The sequence below is a fragment of the Dermacentor andersoni genome, chromosome 3 (assembly GCF_023375885.2).
Source record: "Dermacentor andersoni chromosome 3, qqDerAnde1_hic_scaffold, whole genome shotgun sequence".
In the NCBI taxonomy this organism is placed as follows: Eukaryota; Metazoa; Arthropoda; class Arachnida; order Ixodida; family Ixodidae; genus Dermacentor; species Dermacentor andersoni.
In genome coordinates this window covers 236,203,434-236,226,757 of record NC_092816.1, presented here as the reverse complement: position 1 = coordinate 236,226,757, position 23,324 = coordinate 236,203,434, and the positions used below count along the sequence as shown (strand labels likewise).

Here is a 23,324-nt window from a genome sequence, read left to right as displayed (position 1 = left end):
GTGTGGCGAACAGGGACCGGTAACAGAGGTGGCGAACGAGGTAGTGCCGAGGCCAACGCGAAGCACTTCGAAGCAGCTTACGCACAGCTGCCACAGGCATCGCCAAGCCACGAACCATGCTCATTTCATAGGTGCTTGGTGAGAAATGCCCACAGCAACTGGTCAGGCGTCGGTGTGCAGCCAAGACGAAAATACGTCGCTATCACGACAGATTCGAAACAAGTGGATACTGCACGAATCGTCCACACTTATGAGCACCAGTCGGAATTTCGCGTGTTCGACAACTCGCTAACAACTTCGAGCCATCTTCCTTTGAACTCTCCTTTACATTTCCTGCGCACTTTATTCGGTGTGGCCCGAATTCGAATTGGCGCCTAAGCCCAAGTGGAATGTTCCGAAACTCCGCGTGGTAAAATCAGTCGCCATGCCCTGCTGCACGGGGGCGCTCAGTGCACTGCTCTCATCGCTCTGTGGTGCACTAGAAAGAGGCTAGCTTCTTAAGAGGCATCCTGTAGAACTAGTCATGCGCCACTCAGGATCCAGTGGAGGGGGCCCACCTCTCGTGCGCAGTAGCTTTGAACCCATAGCACACATGTGCACGGAACATCGCCAAGTGCGCTTTGTAAGAAAATATCACGCAATCAGCATACCCATCAGCAATATTTCCAAAAGATTTATTAAGCAATATTCTTACTTTCCATCTATAAGAAGTACGCCGAACAGAGGCTGATAATACTTTTTTTGCGCAATTACAGACAAAGGTGTACATTACAACGGAACTTAAAACATCCCAAGTACTTAAAACAAAACAGCAAAGTGGGCAAAATTGCGCTTTGTAGTAATCTCAGTACAACGTTCGTGATGACGTGCTGAATAAAGAACAAAAGCTGCAGGCCAAGCCAAAGCATTCTAATTACCGACTATGAATACAGCAGTGCGGTCAACAACCAGTGCACAAGTTGCAACATTGCACCGTACAGGCAGGCAGCTGCCACAGTGGTCGGCCACGCAGCAGTCAGCGACGGCCTTCGGCCATGAGCGCCTCGATCTCTTCGACGGTGCGAGGCACCTGCGTGAGCATCTCGTGGCCGTCGGCCGTGATGAGTACGTCGTCCTCGATGCGAACGCCGCCGAAGTTGCGGAATCGCTGCAGCACGTCCGGCACCAGGAACGCGGACAGCTTGGGCGACCGCAGGGCTTCGTCCAGGAGCGTGTCGATGAAGTAGCACCCAGGTTCGACGGTAAGCACCATGCCTCGCTGCAGCGTGCGCGCCGTCCGCAGGGAGCGCAGTCCGGGCTCCGTGGGCCGCGGAGGGTCGGCGCTCAGGTAGCCTCCCACGTCATGGACGTCCAGTCCCATGAAGTGGCCGAGGCCGTGCGGCATGAAAGTGGCGCCCAGTCGGGCCTCCATCATGGCGTCCACGTCGCCCCTCAGCACGCCCATGGAACGCAGCGCCTCCAGCATACGCCGCTCGGCGAGCCTGTGCATGTCGGGCCACGAAACACCGGGCCGGATCGCGTCCAGAACTGCCCGGCTGGCCGCCAGCACGGCTTCGTACACACCTCGCTGGTCGGCCGTGAACCGGCCGTTGGCCGGGAAGGAGCAGGTGATGTCCGACGTGTAGCAGTAGTACTCGCAGCCCATATCGAAGAGGCACATGTCGCCGTCCGCGACGGGCGAGTCGTTTGGTGCTCCTGCGTGGCCGTAGTGTAGCACAGCGCCGTTGGAACCGCTGCAGCAGATGCAGGTGTACGACACGTGCCTCGCGCCACCGTCACCGTAGCACTTCTGCATGAACAGAGCCTCGAGCTGGTACTCGTACATGCCTGGTCGAATGCGGCGCATCACCTCTTTGTGCGCCTCGCTGCTCACGCGGTTCGCGTACCGCAGGACCTCCATCTCGAGCGGAGTCTTAAAAACGCGAAGCTCGGCCATCTCTTCGAAGAGCGGCCCGGCGTCTACCTTGAAGCCCTCCATGTTGGGAAACTTGGCCTCAGCGGAGATCTTGCCGCTGTCGCTGTTGCGGCCACGCAGCGTGAGCAGCGTGCGAGCCCCTTTCAACCGCAGGTTATCGCCCACCGCGTCGTTGTAGAATACCTCGTCGACGCCATAGCGCGCGCGCACGTCCTCGAGAGTCGGCAGGCGGCCCATCCAGACCGCGTAGCTGGCCGGCAGCCGCGGCATAAACAAATAGGACCGCCCCTGAGCCACGTCCACAGCGCCCAAGTAATCTGGCTCCTCGACGCCGAACGCCCAGTGAAAGTAGGACTCCTGACGAAATGCGGGCTCCCGGTCGGAACAGTACATGGTCGTCGACTCACCGCCTTGCAGGACCACGAAGGAACCATCCGTGTTGCTGAGGGTATTTCGCAGCTTCTCGCACAGTCTTCGACGGTTCAACGCGTGTAAATCGCGCGGAATTCCAAGCGTGTGCGCTCCGCGAGTGAAGCTCACTCCGCTGCTCGACGGCATTGTTGAAGAGAGTGGTATAAAGTGATAGCCCAACGCAAACCGCGCCACAATCCTGCGGGCGACGCGCGACTTAATAACTAGGGCAATTTTGGGGGCGGTTACTGCCCGACCCCCGCAAAATAACACACCGAGGGCAGTAGCACACGGCACTAATAGAGAAGGTAAACTGTACCTTCCACAGTGCAACGCAAATAAGAGCAGCGCTGGCGTTGTGAACTAAACTATGCGACCGAGAGATGGCGCTAGCAAAATCAACCAGTGTGAAATTTTTTTTGTGATTTGTGTGGTGTTTTATGATATTGTGAAGGTTTTTTTTTTTTTTTTTGTTTAACCTATTGGTAGGACATTAGACAGCATAATAACAAGAGCTTGGTGACGCAACCCACCGCTTCGTTGCAAAGGGGACGCTCATAACATCCATCCATTTATCTAGCGTTTCATAGCAAAAGGCAGTCTAGTAACTCTATGGCAAAAGGGCGAAGAGTGCCGGGATGCGCATTTCTCCGGCGCGGGAGCAGACCGCAGGTCTACACGGATTCTTGGTCAGCGGTCAGGGCCTTCGTCACGGGTTCAGTCTCGAGGGAGGCAGCGGCCCCGATTTGTGGCAGGCGCGTCGCCCTCACGTCATCACTTGGTTCCTGGCCCACGCAGGTCTCTCATCTCCCCTGTTGTTCCCAACGCCAATGAGCTGGCCACGCCCTTGTGCGCGAGCTCACCTCCTGCGCCTGGGAAACACCACTCGTGGGCGTGGACGCAGGGAAGGACTCTCTCCATACATTCAACGCAATTACAAAGCACTAGCTCAGTCTTCCAGCCTTCGCGTGCTGCAGACTGGGTCCTATCCCAGCCTAGCCAGGGTCAGCAGGTACACGGACTTGTTCGAGCCCGATTGTGGAGATCCCTTCTGCACTTTAGAACACATGCTCTGGCGGTGTCCCTCGTTATGGGACCACGATCGTCCGACCACGGAAGAAGAGTGGGAGCAGGCGCTCAAGAGCTTCAACCTCGCAGCTAAGCTACGGGTTGTCCAGAGGGACCGGGGTGCGGCGGTCAGGCACGGTCTGCCAGTCCCTACGTGGAAGCGGCCCGCAGCGGCTCCTCCCTTGTAAGGGTGTTTCGGAGCTGCTCCTCAAGACCTAAATAAAGTTCATTGCCTGCCTGCCTGAGCTGGATTATTCGAAGAGGCAGACATTACTAGCACGAGAAATCGAAGCACATATTCAATGAACTTTTTAATTACTTTATGGCACATATTGCAATTTACAAATTGTAGCCGGCGAGTTTGAAAGACATATTCACTTGAAATGAATCTCCAGGATGACACCAGTTTCGAGATATTTCCCAAAGTTTGGGACAAAATACATGGGTGTTCCAGTTACCTTTGTGCTTCAGTGCATAAAAGAGAATTTTGTTAAAAAGCAAAAGGAACAACGGTGCACTTTTATGACAAGTTTGATGGTGCACATATCTAAACTGGTGTCATTAATTCATTCGAAGTGGATACACCTTGCAAACTCACTGGCTACAATTCATAAATTGCAATATGTGCTGTAAAGTAACTATGAAGTTTATTAGTTCTTTTTTTGTTAGTTGAATGTGCGTTTCGTGTATCGTGCAAGTAATGTCTGCCTCTCTGCATAACCCATCTCGAGAACTAGAACTATGTTATCTTCCAGACACCTTAAATATGATCACCCTGTATATCCAAGTTCTCTGACCACCATCTTGCTCACTTGCCAGAGGAGAGGCCCATGGCAACTTTTTCCAAAGCAGTTGCAGCTAACCGGCGCTCTACGTCATTGAGATACTTTCCCCCAACAAGAATGTGTGTGCCCCTGTGTGCCTTGTATGAAGGCTAGCATGACCTCTGCAGCTCGCACACACATCACATAGGACCTTTTACATATTTAATACTCTAACTGCATCCATGTTTACACAGACAGTTCGATCTCAAGAAATTGAATGGGTGCCTTGGTTATCCTGTCTCAACGGGTCATCATTAAGACTTTGTACCTCACCTCATGACATCTATGGGCTCTGAACTCGCTGCTCTTTGCGCCACTGTGGAGTATATTGAAAAAGAACCACCTTGCAAATGGGCAATATTCTGCGACTCTAGGGCAGCCATTAAAAAGCATGTGAAGTTTAGGACGTGGAAATCGCAACCATTTGGTGTCCCAAAGCAATGAAATTTATTATTGCACCGCTGATAGTGGACACAATATAATCTTTCAGTGGCTGCCGGGACCTTTTGGCAACGTTGGTAGCCACCTCGCACTGATGCTGTCCAATGGGCCCACACAGAGGTGATGTTGCTCCTCATATTCTTATAAAAAATGAATGCTGCAAGAGAACTTTGCCATCTGATGCTGTCCAATGGGCCCACACAGAGGTGATGTTGCTCCTCATATTCTTATAAAAAATGAATGCTGCAAGAGAACTTTGCCATCTGATGCTGTCCAATGGGCCCACACAGAGGTGACGTTGCTCCTCATATTCTTATAAAAAATGAATGCTGCAAGAGAACTTTGCCATCTCACGTGCAATATCATGTTGAGTCATAGCAGTATCCCGCACTACTGCAACCATCGCCTATACAGCCTCGATCTGTGATTGCAACTGCAGTTACCACCAAACCTTTCACTACGTGATGTAACACTGTTGTGTTGGCTGCGAGTCGGAGTAGCCTACGCTAATTTGCTCAGCTATCACCCAGCAATAGCTGACTCACCCATGTGCACCATGTGCACATCAATCATCTTCCTGTGCCACTGTTCCTGCTTCAGTGCCGAACACCAGATATAATCACTGGGCACCTTAGCAGAGTAGGTGTCTCAGGCACCCAATGTAGCCAATGACTTTTTATTAACAGGTTTTGTTACAGTTCACAATTAGAAACATCTGCCGTTGTGACTTATGGGGCTCTTTGCTTCACATGTTAAATGTCAACCAAAGGAAACTAGCATATGACCAACACACACCTCTGTTGCCTTTTTTGTGAAGTTTCTGGAGAAAGTAGGAAAGAAAGCAAAGGGCACAAAAAACACATCCACCAACTTTGACCCGCATGACTTTGTTCACTCTGAAAAAAGCCCAAGTTCTTGGAATCCAGCTGTATGTGTCCTAGTGCAAACAACACAGACCTGCTTTCCTGATGGGTTACACCTTATATGTGCTAGCCTTCATGTAGTAGTAACACACATGTTCCTCCACATATTCTCGGATGAACTGCAGTGCCTTGTTTCTGCATCTCTGAAATGCCATGCTGTTATGACTAACCCTGCCAATCACGAGCTCTGCAAGAACTTGGGATTACTGTACGCTACAGCATGCAACAGGGTTTAGGTTTCACAGTATTTGCTGCAGCCCAGCATTTACAAACAAACAAAAATCTGCCAGAAAGGGCAAATTCTCTCTTCTTTTTTTAAATCGGTATACGTAGTGTGCACACAAATATAAATGATATGTTTTCTAATACAGAAACAAAAACACAGTAGTCAGTTAAGGGTTGTTTTAAAGTGCGCATGTTGTGCACTCCTCCTTTGACAGCCTCATCATAGGATGACACGAAACGCCACCAGGTGAACTGGACAGTCTAAGCTGCTTCGTTCCTTTCACTGACACCTCCCACTTTTGCGCCGCTCTTGCAGTGCACAAGCTAGGAACCTTTGCTGCAAGCTGGCACACTAGACCACTGCAGTGTCAGGATGGTTGTTTAAAGTGAGTCTGGTGCAGGGCTGGCTCAGTAGAACTGGACAGTGTGCAGGATGGGTCTCTGCGCCTTAGCTTCAAACTCCTGGATCAGTTCGTCAATGTCATTGTCCAGATCCTCCGAATCACTCATCTGCGAACAGGCAAGAAGAACCAGGGGGGACACCGACAGACTTGGCTTTGAGTGCAAATGTGTGAATACTTGAGATTTTGTAACAACAAATTGAATGGTCATACACCAATATATTGTTATAAAGGGTCACAATTGTAGGAGCAACATTGACCTCTTCTTTCTCTTCTCTTGCTTCTCACGTTTTCCACTGGTAGTGACCCTTTGTAACAATATAATGAAAAGAGATATTTAAATTATTAGAGCTGGGCAAATATCAACCATTTCAAATTCGAATTAAATATGAATATGAAATACTGAATAGAATATTGAATAGTCAAATGCAGATGCATATGTGTACAGCAGGAATATTTATTTTGGTTAATTAGGTACTACAATAATGACCAGTGAAAAAAACGCAGCTAGCTGTCAGGAACAATTAGGATCAATTTTAAACATACAATCACTAATTGTCATTAATAAAACTGCACAAATAGCCTCTCAACATCTGTGGAGGAAGGTTGCAAACAAGTTTTCCAAAAATGAATGAATGCTGTATGACAAGACATCTAAAAACACTAAAGTTGTTGCCAAAAAAATGTGACAAGTTGAAGAAAAAATAAAATGATCCTGAAGGACTTGTGTGCTGTACGCACATTAGACGGACCGTTGCAAAAAAAAACATCACTGGTTCTAGCATAAAAGATAAAACTGCTACTGACTAGACTGCCGGAAACACTAAACGACAGACCACAAGGCAAAATCACAGGTTGTCTTGTAGATCTCTGCCATGAAACCGGAAACGAAGCTTGCATTACCCTTTTTGTTTCTACAGTGCTTCGAAAACTTTTGCAGTTTCAGTTCTTATAATTTGCGATAGTTTGTTTAGCATACAGAGAACAGTCATCATCATCATTATCATCAGCCTGGTTAAGCCCACTGCAGGGCAAAGGCCTCTCCCATACTTCTCCAACTACCCCGGTCATATACTAATTGTGGCCATGTTGTCCCTGCAAATTTCCTAATCTCATCTGCCCACCTAACTTTCTGCCGCTCCCTGCTATGCTTCCCTTCCCTTGGAATCCAGTCTGTAACCCTTGATGACCATCGGTTATCTTCCCTCCTCATTACATGTCCTGCCCATGCCCATTTCTTTTTCTTGATTTCAACTAAGATGTCATTAACTCGCGTTTCTTCCCTCAACCAATCTGCTCTTTTCTTATCCCTTAACGTTACACCTATCATTCTTCTTTCCATAGCTCGTTGCATCGTCCTCAATTTGATTAGAACTCTTTTCGTAAGCCTCCAGGTTTCTGCCCCGTAGGTGAGTACTGGTAAGACACAGCTATTATATACTTTTCTCTTGAGGGATAATGGCAACCTGCTGTTCATGATCTGAGAATGCCTGCCAAACGCATCCCAGCCCATTCTTATTCTTCTGATTATTTCAGTCTTTCTGATTATTACAGAGAACAGTAACCAGACTTTAACAGCCAGTTCTTGCGAAATCTTTGGTTAGTTTCAAACACAGTAGAACCCCATTCATACGTTCTGAAAAATAAAATAACACATACTAACCGTGAGAACATACAATCTGAAGTAACTAAAAAATTTGACAGACTCAATAGTATTTGACATCTACGTAATGCAAAGCATTGCGAGAATAGTTGCGCATGAGCCATAAGGCGCCGACGCGTATCGAGCCCAAGACACGTTTTGTTGTTTCCTTATTCAGTGTTTAAAGACGGCGACCGGAAACCGAAACGAAATCGAGCTGGTGGGCGATGCCGGATGCCACCAAAGCAAAAGATGACGCTCACATCGTACCACCTGCAACAGAGAATGGCGGCGCGTTTGGATTATAGCCTACTAAAGGCATGAAGTGCACTATCAATGGCACTGCACCCCACACCCTGTACGACAGATAGGTAAAGATGCTTACTGCAATAGATTTGTGGCGATAGCTGTTTAATGTGTTGTTCAACGAACCGGTAGGAGATTTGCTGGTAGCGAAATAAGAAACTGAATGTGCACTGGCGTTTTCACATGACGAGTGGGCAAGTATTGAGGTGAAACTGCCACAGTGGGCGACTAATGGCGAATGCTAGTGCTGGGAAATCATGTTTAACGGGATCCTCATGGAGGTTGTACTGTATTAAAAGATAGTGAAATATGTTGTTCCTTTTCAAATACAAGTACAGGGTGTCTACGAAGTTGACATTTCCAATTTCCCTGAGTTCTCCAGGTTTTCCCTGAGTGCCTTTGCAAAATTCCCTGAGTGATGCAGAACTATGTTTTTTGTCAAGACGAGCTGAAATCATATCACCCGATGCTGTCACTCTCTAGTAAGCATATGAAAAAAATTTAAAAAAAAGAAGACTTAATCCAATTTGAATACTAAGGAGTGGTGTTTATGTTATTCAAAAAGAGAATAGAAGGGTGGGGTTAGTAATATGCACAGCAAATGAAATGTAAGATGTCCTCGAAAAAAATTGCCAATCGAGTCGGACATTCTCAAATACGAATAAAAAAGGAGATGCATACAAAAGCAATTATTTTAGAATATGAGCTATTTCTACCAGCTGATAGCAAGCTCAGTGGTATGAGGCCCAAACTTTGTCACACTTGAGATTCTCTCTCAACAGCTCGTAAGTCAACCTCAACTATCCTGACATATTCTCAGCCCGTGCACGATGCCTCAGTGTTGTGTTTCACTGCTTTAAAGAATTTATTTTGGTTTGGATGAGGGACACTTGCGTCTCGGCATCAGCCAACACTTTGTTTTTTGAGTTCAAGCTCCTTCAAAATGGCGGCAGCACGCTTCCTTTCCCGTTCACTCATCAATGCGTTGGTCCTTTCTGTTCTTGTACTCCTTCCGCCACTCGTTCGCCCCACAGACCATTTGAAGCATCTTATTGGTCAGTTGCAAAGTCCACGTCCGAGTTTTTGAACTCCTTAGGGACCGCGAAAACGTCTGAAAAATTGGCCAGTTGGAAAAACATAAATGCATGTCATTTACAGCCCTTCAGGGCTCAAACCGCCATAGACACATTCGAAAACGCTCTGAAGGCCTGTCGGTACACATATTAGGCATATTGGTGCTCGTGCTGTGACAAGAAATACCGGGTGCACGCGTGTATAATTAAGAAATACATACTGTGTCCCGTGGCAATAGCCCCTTCCCACGCTTATGCTTCACTGCAATACTTTTGCGTACGCTTCACCAAGTAATATATTGTCACGTGGTTGTGACGTCAAAGAACACAGTAGCAATACTGTGAAAGGCAAAACTAGCTTTTATTGGGCGAACCTGTGCCCACAAAACAAGCTACACTTAAAGCACAACGAGAGCGGCGAACACAGTCGGCGATCGTCGAAAATCTGATCAACGGGTCAAGCGCGTCGGCTTTTATACACCAATCGTTGAATGTTACTAATCGTTGGGACCTGCGTGCCTTCCACAAAGTTCTACACCATTCGCGTCAGGCGATGAAATCAGATAACATAATGTTTGGCGACAACAGACAGCGGATAGAAGCATCGATAGCTTTCCAGAAACTTCGGATACATGCAGGCGCGTCCCGCGCTGTGCGATAACATTTGTTAGGCATCGAAACGTGGTCGCCCGATAAGGATAAGTACACGTGTCAATATCTGTACGGAAACGAAGCTGACTATTGGGAACTGGCATTATGCAACACACCGTGCTTTCCAAGCTTCTAAGCCAATCGTGAGGACCGCTAAGGCGGAGTCCGTGCCATTGCTGACAGCAGCAAATTCTTTCAATAAAAAACACGGCACCTAACGGCACTGAGCACGTGCTGGTGGGCAAGTTGGTTATACATGATTACAAAGAAGGTGCCAAATAAAACAACAGATGAAGGAAGGAGACACGAGATAACCACGTATGCGCGCCTACTTCATAGCGAACGTCGAAGCAGCTAGGCCTAGCGTTGCCGCAGTGGTGGCTACGGCTGCCAGCAGATCTGCGTGCGAGAGCGCCGATTTGAGGCGGCGAGGTAATCAAAATGGCAGCAGTGCCATTTCGGACCGCGAAGAGTTCTTGCGTCTGAAATTTCAGACGTTCTGATACACTGACTCTATGGGGTAGGTGGTGGTGCCGCGAGCCGTCCAAATTAGCGGGAATCCGGAAAGTCGGTCGTTGACTGTACACTGGCAACTCCTCTAGCCAACGACAGGACGTCAAAGACGATTCATTACGACTCCTGTCTGTTACTCAAGCCAGCATTACCGCGACTTTCGACCCTTTCAATAAAATTACAGCTAATTTTCCCTGATAGAGGCACAAATTCCCTGGCCTTTGCTTTTATTCCTTTCCTCTTTAGGTTTGACACTTCTGATGACTGTTGCCTGGACCAAGGAAATATTTTTGGGTGGTCCTGCGCACTAGCAGCCTCCCCCTCCCCCTGTGTACATAAAGCCCTGTTTTCCATGAATAAAATTCAGTTGAAGTCCGGCGTTCGTGTTGTCTTTCTCTTCTCGTCCGTGTTCAATTGTGCGCTGGAACGATGTTTCATAATGCTAATCACAACCAACTAGCCCAGCTGTCCATACTTAGTGAACTATCTCATCCATATTAGTAATGATATTGCCGGCTTTCTCTTAATGCATACATCTGATTCTTGCCAATTCCTAGTTTCTTCTTCACTATTTTTAGGCTTCCTCCGTTCCTGAGAGCATGTTCAATTCTGTCGATATTATACTTCCTTATGTCAGCTGTCTTACGCTTGTTGATTAACTTCAAAAGTTCTGCCAGTTCTATTCTAGCTGTAGGGTTAGAGGCTTTCATACATTGGCATTTCTTGATCAGATCTTTCGTCTCCTGCGATAGCTTACTGGTATCCTGTCCAACGGAGTTACCACTGACTTCTATTGCACACTCCTTAATCATGCCCACAAGATTGTCGTTCATTGCTTCAACATTAAGGTCCTCTTCCTGAGTTAAAGCTGAAAACCTGTCCTGTAGCTTGATCTGGAATTGTTGTATTTTCCCTCTTACCGCTAACTCATTGATCTGCTTCTTATGTACCAGTTTCTTCCGTTCCCTCCTCAAGTCTAGGCTAACTCGAGTTCTTACCATCCTATGGTCACTGCAGCGCACCTTGCCAAGCACGTCCACATATTGTATGACGGCATCAAGTGCATCATAAATAACCTTAAAGTATGTACTTCTGTCGGTATTGATCGCATTAATTCTAAAATATTAAAGAAATACCATTTCAGTGCCTAGTAAATTTTTATTTCAGATTTTTCAGCAATCCTTAACTACTAGAATACTGCCCTCTGACTGGAAGATGGCTAAAGTAATACCCATATTTAAAACTGGAAACAGAACCTCACCTGAATATTACCGTCCTATATCTCTTACGTGCATTTGCTGCAAAATGCTAGAACATATAATTGCATCTAATATTTTCAGTCATCTTGAGCACAATAAACTTTTTTATGCTAATCAACATGGGTTTAGAAAGAATCATCCCTGCAAAACACAGTTATTCGAACTAATGACTGACTTGCATTTTAATATGAACAATAACCTACAAATCCATTGTATATTTCTTGACTTCGCCAAAGCCTTCGACCGCGCTGCTCACTGCCGCATGATTTCTAAATTATCATCACTCCGTCTAGACTTTTTAACTTTATCATGGCTTCGAAACTTCCTTTCACATCGCCAACAGTTCATACTTGTTAATAATCTGTCCTCTAATCTTTCCCTAGTTACCTCCGGTGTGCCACAGGGCAACGTAGTTGGTCCATTATTATTTCTTGCTTATATAAATGATTTACCTAAGAACGTTTCTTCCTGCATGCAAATTTTTGGGGATGATTGTATCGTTTACCGTCCCATTAAACCTGCTAATGACCACCTGGCACTCCAATCCGATCTTCATCTTATCAAAAAGTGGTGCAAAACATGGTTAATGACCCATAACGTATCAAAATATAAAGTCATCTCATTCAGCCGTAAACATAACAATTCTAGTTATACATACCATATTCAAGATGACTTACTGTCTCGCGTCGCCCATAACAAATATCTCGGTGTTAACCGTTCCATCAGATCTTTCATGGTCATTTCATATCACATCCATATGCGCCGTCGCCTCTAAGTCTTTAGGGTACCTACGCCGTAACCTCAGAGGTACCCCTGCTAATATTCGTAAACTAGCCTACCTTACTTTTGTTCACCACTTTAGAATTCATCCAAAATAGGGCCGCAGGATTCATCTCAAGAAACTATAACTACCATTCAAGCATCACTCAGATTAAAACTGATCTTTTTCTCCAATCTTTAGGCACACGCCGTGACATCGCTCTACTAACAGTATTTCACAAGTATGTACACTCCAATAGATCATGTTCCTTTGACCTCGATATCCCATCTCACATGTCCAAATGATTGCACAATCATATGAGTCTTACATGGATCTATGGTGACACTTTAGCCTTTAATTCATCAGCACTTCCACGAGCCATCAGATTATGGAACAATCAACCAGACAGCATCGCATCTCTGTCTAATCCTGATACATTCCATCACCAACTTATTGCACATCACTGAATCCATTGTATAGCATGTTTCATATTCATGTTTCAGTTCATATTTCGAAGTTAAGCATTTCGTTTCCCCTTTTGCTATGACACGCTTGATGAATTGTGCTCTTATTCATGCGCTTTTTGTGTTATCGTGTGCTTTAAATTATGTACTATATTTCTTCTCGCTATTTCCGCATTGCTTAGTCTCCTCGTTACTGCTATTATGTGCACAAATTTTATTTACCACATATTGTACTCTTTATTTTTAATCTGATTGTGTATGCACTAATGGGATTTTCATCCCCCTTACACAATGCCCTAGGGGCCTGTAAGGTAGTTAAAAATTTTTGGGGGGGATACCATACTTTGCAAATATTTCAAAGCATCAACTCCGTCCAAATAAACAGAAAATTGGAGCAAAACTACAGTACATTTTCACCGGCGCAGGCACAGTAGAGACATAAAACATGAAAATTTGTGTAGTGCAAAAGGCTACGTGACTTAGGTAGCCATACTTTCAGGCTGTACAGCAATCATTCCCACTCTCTGAAGAGCTCTGTGCATGTGAAGAAACTAGCCGAATCTCGATATAACAAATCAAGCGGGACTGCCATAAATCATTCCTTATTCTGAAAGGTCATTATAGTGAAAGCCCCAAAATTATCCATTCCGCCCATCAACCCATCAGTTCATAAGCTGTCACTGTTTGAGCTATCCACGAGATGTTGCCGTTGGCTCTCAGTCTTCGCTGTTGCTGTTTTCCATAAGTTCCACCACCACACACCACTGAGGCACGTTATAGTAAGAGTGACGCGCACAAAGCACATGCTGACGCTGAGAAAACTACCGACAAAAAGGAAGCTCCACATCACTTCCAAAGTGCAATGTTTCTTGTTTGTTTGTTTTTACATTCCTTGCCGTGAACACCACAATTGTCACACTCGAGGCAGACACCTGAACTATTCCAAGGCGCAAGCGCGTATAAACGACACCGTCCAGAAAGTGCAAAGTGCAACCATGTGGCATCCCTGAGAGTACGGAGATTACATTTCTCCCTGCACGTAGCTAGTACAGCTGCAGAAAGAAGCGCGAAAGAAAGAGGTGGGCGCAGAAAGAAGGAAGAGACATGCTGTCATTAAAGGGAAGCTGAAGAGTCTGTCGAATTCAATAAGACGCTCATATACGGATGTGGGAACCTTATAAACCATGAAGGTAAAATTTTGGGGGGATTTTCTACTTAGGAGCGACGCAATCGTCGGTTAAAATTGCGCTGTAGCTCCGCCCCCTGTCGTGCGCCGCGCGCTGCTGCTGACGCTGACGATGCGAGCGGAGACCGGAAACGGCGGCGTAGTGACGTCAACACTGGTGTTCCGCTCCTTCGCAGCCTCCGCGACCGTGCCTGACCGGACTTATTTCTGCGTGCGTGCCATCCTAATCTGCTTTGCTCGACCCTACATTCCTTTATTTGTGTGTATATAGGAGTGGTAGTTGACGTGCGTAGCATCAATTGAACTTGTAGGCCGATCATGCCGGCGTTCTGTGCAGCCTGTGCAGCCTATACACCAGCGGCCGCGACGATGTTCCGATGTTCCATTAGTTCCTGCAAGACGAGAAGCTTTCAGCTAAGTGGGAGGTTGCTGTGAAGCGAAACAACTTCAAACGCTCAAGAACAAGTGTTGAGCTCTAACTACTTCCGTGACGATTACTACCGGAGTTTATAAATAATGCGTACTTTGGGTTCTCCTAAAAAAAAAGTAGTTAGCACGCTGAATGGAAGGTGCATGTTTATCGCCCACCCTTGACGCAGGTTTCATCGCCAAGCGCCGCAAATTTTCTATTCGCACGTGTGTTGTGAAACAGCCTGCATGCAGCTACCATAACGCAGTGCAAGCGTAAAGTTTGCATGTGTTGGAAAGCCTGCTCACGCCAAGACGCTGCACTACCCCTTCTCTCGCACACATAAGAAACCGACCATCTCACGTAGCCAACGAAATTCGCCGGTTACGAGTAGCGTGCAGATGGCGCGCTGATGAAGGTTCTATACTACACGTGCTACAACAGCCGGTAAACTTTTCCCGCGTTTAAACCGTCTGTGAAGATTGCCGACAGCTTTGGGGCAGCGCACAAATGCTGAAGATCACATCACTGCTTACGTTCTACGAGGAGGCATGCAAAAACATAACAATACAGTTGTTTGCCCGGAAACGTACTCACTGGAACGCTGGATGCAGCTTAGCAAAAAACATACTCGCCAAAGAACATTTCCAACACAAGGAGATGCTAACACTTCGCCTTCGTTCGCGTGGAAAGCAGTGCTTGCATCAGCATTTTTTGCTTCTTGGAGAGGTCGGCTCTTCGCAATCGGCTCGTACATGTAGTATGTACAAGTATGTACAAGTATGTACGTACGTGTAGTATGTACAACCCCTTACAAGTGATCTTGCACACGACAGCGACAGCGCTACAAGCGAGGCGATGGCTGTCGCGCTCACTCGTCGTCTGCAAGCCGAACTCCACACGAGCAACGGCTTTGAGTGACGACTTCCCGGAATGAGGGCAGCAATATACGCGCCGAAACTAGCGTGACGCGTGCTTTATCAATTTAAGTTGATGTATTTTACTGAAGAAGGAGCATAAAATACTTCGGAAGGTCTTGCACTAGGTTCTTATTCTTGCACGTGTAAAATTCTATAGTTTGCTCGTTCCGTGCGACAAACAGCAGTATTTGAGTTATGTACATCCAGTTTCGGCTTCGCACAATTGGCTAGTCGCTCATAGCATTTCCGGGCGACGAGCGACGAGTTCTAGATTTCTAGAAACGAGCGATCGAGCGACAACACCGAGCGATTTGTTCAAGCGACGGCCGGTTTTGTCGCTCAAAGCCGTCGCCCGTCACCGTCGCGCGCAAAATCGCTCTCGTAGAGTTTGGACTTAACGCCGAACTTCTCAGGGAAACGCAAGCTCTCGAAAATTTCCATGACCGTCTCAGCAAAACACCACCAAACTACTTTGCACCGTGCTTCGTGTGTAGCGGCAGCAGTTGGTCCGGACGAACACCATTGTTGATGTCACGAGGCGCCCGACCAATCACAGGCAGAAACGAGGCGCTTGCGAGCTGGGCGTGTCTGCTGCTGCACTTTTCGTCGAAATAAAATATGTTTGCGCTTTCTTTCACTCAATTTCGATGCGATATTCGAATTCAGAGGGTTGAAAACCACGGCGTACTGCTCTTCACTCACTTTTTCTGGAAAACCTTTCAGCTTCCCTTTAATAGGAGACATTTGCTTGGACAGAGCCTGCACTCGCTGAACCCAATGTGTTGTTGCCTCTAGAACAGATTAAAAATAAAAAGATTCTCTCCCAATTTTTTTTTTATAGAGCACCGGCTCAGATTTTCCGAACTCATGTGCCGCAGCATCTGCTTGCTGCCCCTTGTCGTTGGCTAGCCTACTGTTTCAGTTGCCGTGAAAATTACACAGAAATCTAAGAATCCCCAGATCTCGAAATATTAGTTCGTAGTACTGAGGCTGCCAATGGAAACTGACCCTGTCAACCTTCAACGCCCGAACTCTGTCGAGTGAGGCTAGCTTAGCAGGACTTTTTGAGGAACTATCAGACATTTTTTGGGATACCATCAGCCTTAGTGAGATTAGAAGAACTGGTGAGGCTTACACATTGCTGAATAACAGTTATGTCCTCTACTACAGAGCTCTCCTAGATAAGAAGCAATATGGGGTACGATTCATAATCTATAAGGACATAGCGGGCAACATTGACTAATTCTACAGCATTAACGAGAGGGTAGCTTAGTCGTAATCAAACTAAATAAGAGGTATAGATTAAAGGTAGTACAAGCCTACGCTCCAACATCCAGTCACGACGATGATGAAGTAGATCAGCTTTATGAAGTTGTTGAATTAGCGATGAGAAAAGTGCAAACTCAGTATACTGTAGTAATGGGTGACTTCAATGCAAAAGTGGGGAAAAAGCAGGCTGGCGAACAAGGAATTGGCAACTACGGCGTCGAGTCTAGAAACGATAGAGAAAAGATGCTGGTAGAATTCGCAGAAAGGAATAAGCTTAGAATAATGAACACCTTTTTCAGGAAGCACAGCAACCAAAAGTAGACCTGGAAAAGCCCTAATGGTGAGACAAGAAATGAAATTGACTTCATACTTTCTGCTGATTCCAGCATAGTGCAGGATGTAAGTAGGGTAAGGTGCAGTGATCATAAGTTAGTGAGGGCTAGGATTCACCTCAATTTGAAGAGAGAAAGAGTAAAATTGGTCAAAGAGAAACAGGCCGACCTAGAGGCAGTAAGGGTAAAAGCAGACAAATTCAGGCTGGTACTTGCCAACAAATATGCAGATGACATAGAGGTAATGAGTGAAACCGTAACTAGACTGGTTTCAGAGGCAGCAACTGAAATGGGAAGCAAGGCACCAAGGCAACCAGTAGGCAAGCTCTCCCAAGTAACAAAGGACCTAATAAAGAAACGACAAAAAATGAAAGTGTTTAGCTCAAGAGATCGGATAGAATTCGTGGAACTGTCAAAATGGATCAACAAGGTGAAAATAAAGTGATATTCGAAACAATAGCGTGAGAAATACTGAAGAAGCCGTAAAAAATGGACGCAGCCTGAAATCAGTGAGAAAGAAACTTGGCATAGGACAAACAAAGATGTATGCACTGAAAGATAAGCAGGGTAATATCGTCAGCAATCTCGTCGGTATAGTAAAAGCAGTGGAAGAATTCTATACTGACCTGTACAGTACCCAGAGGAGCCACGATAGCTCCATTTGAAGGAATAATCAACAGGTTGCAGAGACTCCTCCGATGTATGACCTCATCGCTAGTTCGCTAGTTAGCGATGAGGTCAAAAGGGCCTTGCAAGACATGAAACGGGGGAAATCGGCAGGAGAAGATGGAATAACAGTAGATTTAATCAAAGGGGGCACGCCGCTGCGACGAACATGGTCATGCAACCACTCCTTTTTGCGCAGGCTTTCCTGCTATGCACCCTTGCTCCGCTACATTCCGGTTTCGGCCTCATCGATCCTGCCACCGCTCGTCAACCCAATGACGCTGCTACACAGCCTCCTGTGGATAACGACAGAGCAGCAGAAGACAGGCTGAATCCACCACATCCAGCTACAGTCCAGTTCTTCACTTGGCAACCACGCAGTACTGCCACCTCAGCAGCTTTGCCTTGCCTACAAATACCGCATCCATTCTGGGGCCGTTCGTGGCATGCCGCTGCGACGAATGTGGTCATGCAACCGCTCCTTTTTGCACAGGTTAGTTACCTTCCTCTTGCTAGTTGCCTCCGAACCAGTAGTCCATTTCTGGTCACAGTGTCATGCCCCTCTGACCTGCCCGATTGTTACGGTAAATTGTGTTTTTCATGTTATTTTTGCCTCAATGTCCATTTGGTATCTCTCTTGCTTGTCATGTCAGGGGATGTGGAATTGAATCCCGGACCTTCGTCCGGTGACGAACTTATGTCACTTGTATTTATTTCAGACACACTGTGTCGCCTGGAACAGTCCCAAACCATTATTCTCGCAGAACTTTCGCTAATCCGCGCTGCCCAAACTAATATAGAAGGTCTGGTCGGTCGCCTGTCTTCGCGTGTCGACACACTGGAAAAAGTTGTCAAGAATAATCAACCGAACGACTCATCTTCTAGCGCCTTGAAAACAAGCATTGAGAAATTCTCCACAGAAATTAAAGCTCATACCAACAAATGTGATGACGCCGAGCATCGCCTTCGCCGATCAAATTTAATTTTTTTTTGGAATAAAGGATAATATGGCGAAACCTGGGCAGAGTCCGAGACCCAGATTATTTCCTTTTGCTCAGGGAAACATGGCGTTACCGTAAATCCTGACGACATTGAGCGAGTGCACCGGCTGGGACGATTCCAGGCAGACAAAAAGCGCCCTATAGTTGTAAAATTCGGCCGTTTCAAAGTTAAATCAAACATTCTATCAGCAGGACCCAAGCTTAAAGTTACGTCTTACGCAATACGTGATGATTATTCAACACGCGTGCGAACAGCCCGAAAAATGCATTTCACTAATGCCCAAGAAAGGAGCACTAACTTTAAGTTCCGATTCGACAAGCTCACCATGAAAGAGAATTCATATACAATTCCGAAACAAATTCTGTCGAGGAAGTGCAATTATAGCAATCGCCACCCGCTTGCGGGTCGCCGCCACTCCCCCGGCCGCATTCACCCTGCATGAGATACTTCGCACCGACTTATCATACTTGGCGGTTCTTCTAGCCAATATTCGCAGCTATCTGCCGAAGAAAGACGCTGTTGAAGCCTTCCTAAATGATAGCAGTACAGACATAGCAATATTTACTCAGTCCTGGCTAACTTCTGGTATCTCAAATGATGAGTTGCTACACGATGTGCGATCTTTCACGGTGTATAGGCGCGACAGAGCGGGGCGGAGGGGTGGCGGTGTGCTTGTTCTCGTGAGGTCGAGTGGGCCCTCTTTTTGTGTCTTACCAATCAGTAATCATGAGATTGTTGCTCTGAAATTAACACTTCCTTCCAGCACAATCATTTTAATTGCATGCTATCGTGCCCCGGACGGCGACATTTCATTTGTTAACCAACTGTATTCAATCCTACTCGAACTTCAGGCCCGCTATCCCCGCGCGAGGTGCTTACTTTGTGGAGATTTCAACTTCCCTGACATTAACTGGCTTGACTTATCGGCGCACAGTGGCCAATCGAAAGAGTTTATTAATTTAGTTCTTACCTTCAATCTTACACAAACAGTTGACATGCCAACCTGCCAAAACAATACTCTTGACCTTGTTCTTGCTTCTAACCCTGAATCCATTCAGTCATTATCATGCATTTCCGCTTTCAGCTCATTGCTCCTTATTGTTCAAACTGTCCGTACCCATCCCTACTCGTCAACCATCTGTCAAATATATCCGAGACTATAAGAAGGCTGACATTCACAATATTATCATCGAGCTGGACAAGTTTTTTCATTACTTCCGCATGTCCTCCACTTCCAGAATAGTAAATGAAAATTGGCTGCTTTTCAAACAAAAATTGTTATCGCTCATTGACCAATATGTACCCCTTGTTTGCATTCAAGGCAATGCCAGCAGACCCTGGTTTTCTAATGCCCTCAGATAACTTTCAAATAAAAAGTAACGACTCTTCCGGGCAGCAAAACATTCAGCTAGCGCTTTGCGTTGGGAAAGGTATTTCTCTTGTCTTCGCGATTACACAAGACTTGTGCGATACTCAAAAAGAAAATTTCATCATCGGGATCTACAGGACATTATTCGCTCCAATCCAAAAAAATTCTGGAAACTTTTAACTCCCGGCATTAGGTCATCACATAATATCTCATTGTTTAGCGATAACGGTTCTGATCTTCCACCAGACAAACGCAGTGATGTAATGAATTCTTACTATTCCTCAGTTTTTACTAATGAACCGACCTTAGATATCCTTCCCCTATCTAAGTTTCCGTTTTCACAGATGCCACCCGTTATCATCACTACACATGGTATCATAAAACTTGTTGAAAGGCTTAAAGTTTCAAGCGCCCCGGGACCTGATAATATATCATCTAAAATACTGAAATGCATCAAGGACATATCAAGCCTGTTTCTGTAAATAATATTCATGCAATCGATTGCTACCAGCTCAATTCCAGACAACTGGAAGCTGAGCAAGGTAGTACCGGTTTTCAAAGCAGGTAACCGTTCTGATCTTTCTAACTACCGACTGATTTCACTAACATGCATTGCTTGCAAACTACTAGAGCATCTCACCTTGATTCCAACAGCTTTTTTTTTCCCAACCAGCACGGCTTCAGATCCGGTTACTCATGCGAAACCCAACTTTTCCATTTCACAACCGATCTTTACCTAAATTTAGATTCCTCATTTCAGACGGATGTCATATATCTAGACTTCTCGAAAGCTTTCGATCGTGTACCCCATGAGCGCCTTTTAGCCAAACTTTCATGCTTGTGTCTTGATTCGCTGATACTAACATGGATTCGTTGTTTTCTGTCCGGTCGTTGTCAATTCACTGTTATCGATAATGATCATTCGCCCACAACTGAAGTTCTTTCTGGTGTCCTGCAGGGCTCGGTGCTTGGCCCACTTTTGTTTTTAATCTTCATAAACAATCTTTCTTTCAGCATTTCATCTTGCATTCGTCTTTTCGCAGATACCGCCGCATAACCACATACAATGATCCGTTGTTGCTTCAAAATGACTTAGACAGAATTGAAGACTGGTGTTCGACATGGCTAATGAAGCTGAATGTATCAAAGTGCAAATACATGCAGGTAACACGCAAGCGCACTAACCTCAGCTACGCATATTCGTTGTACTCAACCACCCTTTCCCAAGTTGAATCTTACCGTTATCTTGGAATTCACATCACCAGCAAACTCACCTGGTCCGAGCATATCACGAAGATTGCAGTTTATGCATCAAAATCACTTGGGTTCATTAGACGGCACTTCAGCTTCTACCCCCCCTCTATTCACAGTCTAGCTTACAAAACTTTTGTACGAACCAAACTAGAATTTGGCTGTCCAATTTGGAATCCACATCAGGCTTACCTAATCGATAGCCTAGAAACCATTCAAAACTGTGCAGCCCAATATATTTCATCCGACTACGACACCCACTCCAATGTTACCAACATAAAATTATCGCTTGATATCGAGCCTCTGACGCACAGATGAAAAATCGCCTGCTTGTCATTTCATAAGCTATACTTCTGTTTTCCTTCGCTTCGGCACTCTCTCCTGCTTCCACCTCTCCGAACATCACGCCGTCTCTTCAACTCCATGAGCATTCTACATCTGCACGGCTCCTCGAACACATTTAACAAGTCACTCCGGCCTCTTGCAATTCCAGATTGGAATTCATTACCGGACCATATTGTAATAGAATGCGATCTATACAAGTTCCGGCAATTGCTGACATGCTATTTGAAAACATGATGTGAGAATTCTTGCCTGCTTCTGTTTGCCTCTGTTTACTGTTGCTGTTTTTATATTTGTTAATGCTTACTTAAAGGGTGTTTTTGTACTTTTTCTTCTGTATACAGTAGACTCGCGATAATTCAAACTCTGATAATTCGTACTTTCGGTTAATTCAAACAAAAATCAAATTTTTGGTTGGTTCGCCATGTTTTCAATGTATTTTAAGGCCGCTTAATTCAAACACCGCAATTCGGTTAGTTTGTACTTTTTGCTTATCCATACCGGAAAATTATCGGCTATCGTTGCCACCACTGGTGAAAAATCTGACTTCTTATATCACCACTACAGCGGAAAATGTTAAAATAAGTGCACTATGGCCTAAAAAAATGAAAGAAAGCGAACAAGAGCCTAACAAACAAACGTTCGAAACAAAAGCCTCCCGAAGGGCACATTGTTGCTCAACTTTCCGTGGCTTGCTAGCATGCTTGCTAGCCAGTTCAAAGCAGGAAGTTCGAAATTAAAACACATAACCCTCAAAACTTGTGGAAATGACGACTGTCCACCTGCGTTTGTCAAAACGCTCAAAACTGATGTAAAACCTGACGTAAAAACAAAGAGCACGAGAAAAGGAAAACAAAAAAAAAGGTGCGAAAGTGACGCGAGTAGCATCGGCCGATTTGGAATTGAAGACTTCAAGTGTAGTGATGGATGGGTGTCGCGATTCAAGGAGCGACATGGCCTCACTTTCAAAACAGTAAGTGGAGAAGCGGCAGCGGTCGATGAGGCGGTTACTACCGACTGGCAGCAGATGCGTCTTCAGAGCCCACTGCTTGAATACTCCCCGGCTGACATTTATAATGCTGACGAAATGGGACTGTTCTTCAAGTGCCTTCCTCAGCAAACATTGTGTCGCAAGGGGGAACGTTGCACTGGCGGAAAGCTGAGCAAGGAGCGGCTCACAGTCATGGTTTGTGCCAATGTGGATGGTAGTCACCAGCCCGAACTTTTCGTTGTTGGCAAATCGAAGCGTCCGAGATGCTTTAAAGGCGTCCGAACTCTTCCCGTTTCTTATGCAGCAAATACGCGTGCATGGATGACGCAATCTTTGTTTGAGGATTGGCTGCGGAAACTTGACGTGCGGTTTAAGCGCGATAAAATAAAAGTGCTGATGATAGTGGATAATTGTCCCGCTCACGGTGACGTGGAGGGGCTGGAGGCAATTCGTCTTGAATTCCTCCCCCCAAACACAACAGCTGTCCTCCAGCCTCTGGATCAGGGGGTAATCAAATGTCTGAAGATAAACTACAGAAAGCTACTCCTTAAGAGGATGCTAATATGCATGGATAATTCCATGTCGTACAGCGTAACACTGCTGTCGTCTGTGGGAATGCTAGCTGACGCATGGAGTGCAGTAACATCGGCAACGATACGGAACTGCTTCCAGCATGCCTTCCGCATACCAGGCCACACCAGTGATACCTTG

At 45.9% G+C, this 23,324-nt stretch overlaps 2 protein-coding genes across 3 annotated transcripts in view; both read right to left on the bottom strand.

Moving 5' to 3' along the window:
* Positions 1–655: 655 nt before the first annotated feature.
* Positions 656–3,642, bottom strand: Dip-C (dipeptidase C). The gene has a single exon (XM_050184126.3). The coding sequence runs from the start codon at positions 2,471–2,473 to the stop codon at positions 1,016–1,018; it is 1,458 nt and encodes a 485-aa protein (XP_050040083.1). The 5' UTR covers positions 2,474–3,642; the 3' UTR covers positions 656–1,015.
* Positions 3,643–5,321: 1,679 nt separating this feature from the next.
* Positions 5,322–23,324, bottom strand: part of Ssu72 (Ssu72 CTD phosphatase) — a 64,716-nt gene continuing 46,713 nt past the window's right edge. For both annotated transcript variants that reach the window (XM_050184150.3, XM_055073164.2), the window contains one exon: positions 5,322–6,317. In XM_050184150.3, coding sequence (XP_050040107.1) covers positions 6,216–6,317 — 102 coding nt within the window. In that variant the 3' untranslated portion in view covers positions 5,322–6,215. The remainder of the gene's footprint in view (positions 6,318–23,324) is intronic.

Excerpts from the sequence above, each read along its gene's own strand:
- Dip-C (XM_050184126.3), bottom strand. The coding sequence starts at position 2,473 with ATGCCGTCGAGCAGCGGAGTGAGCTTCACTCGCGGAGCGCACACGCTT.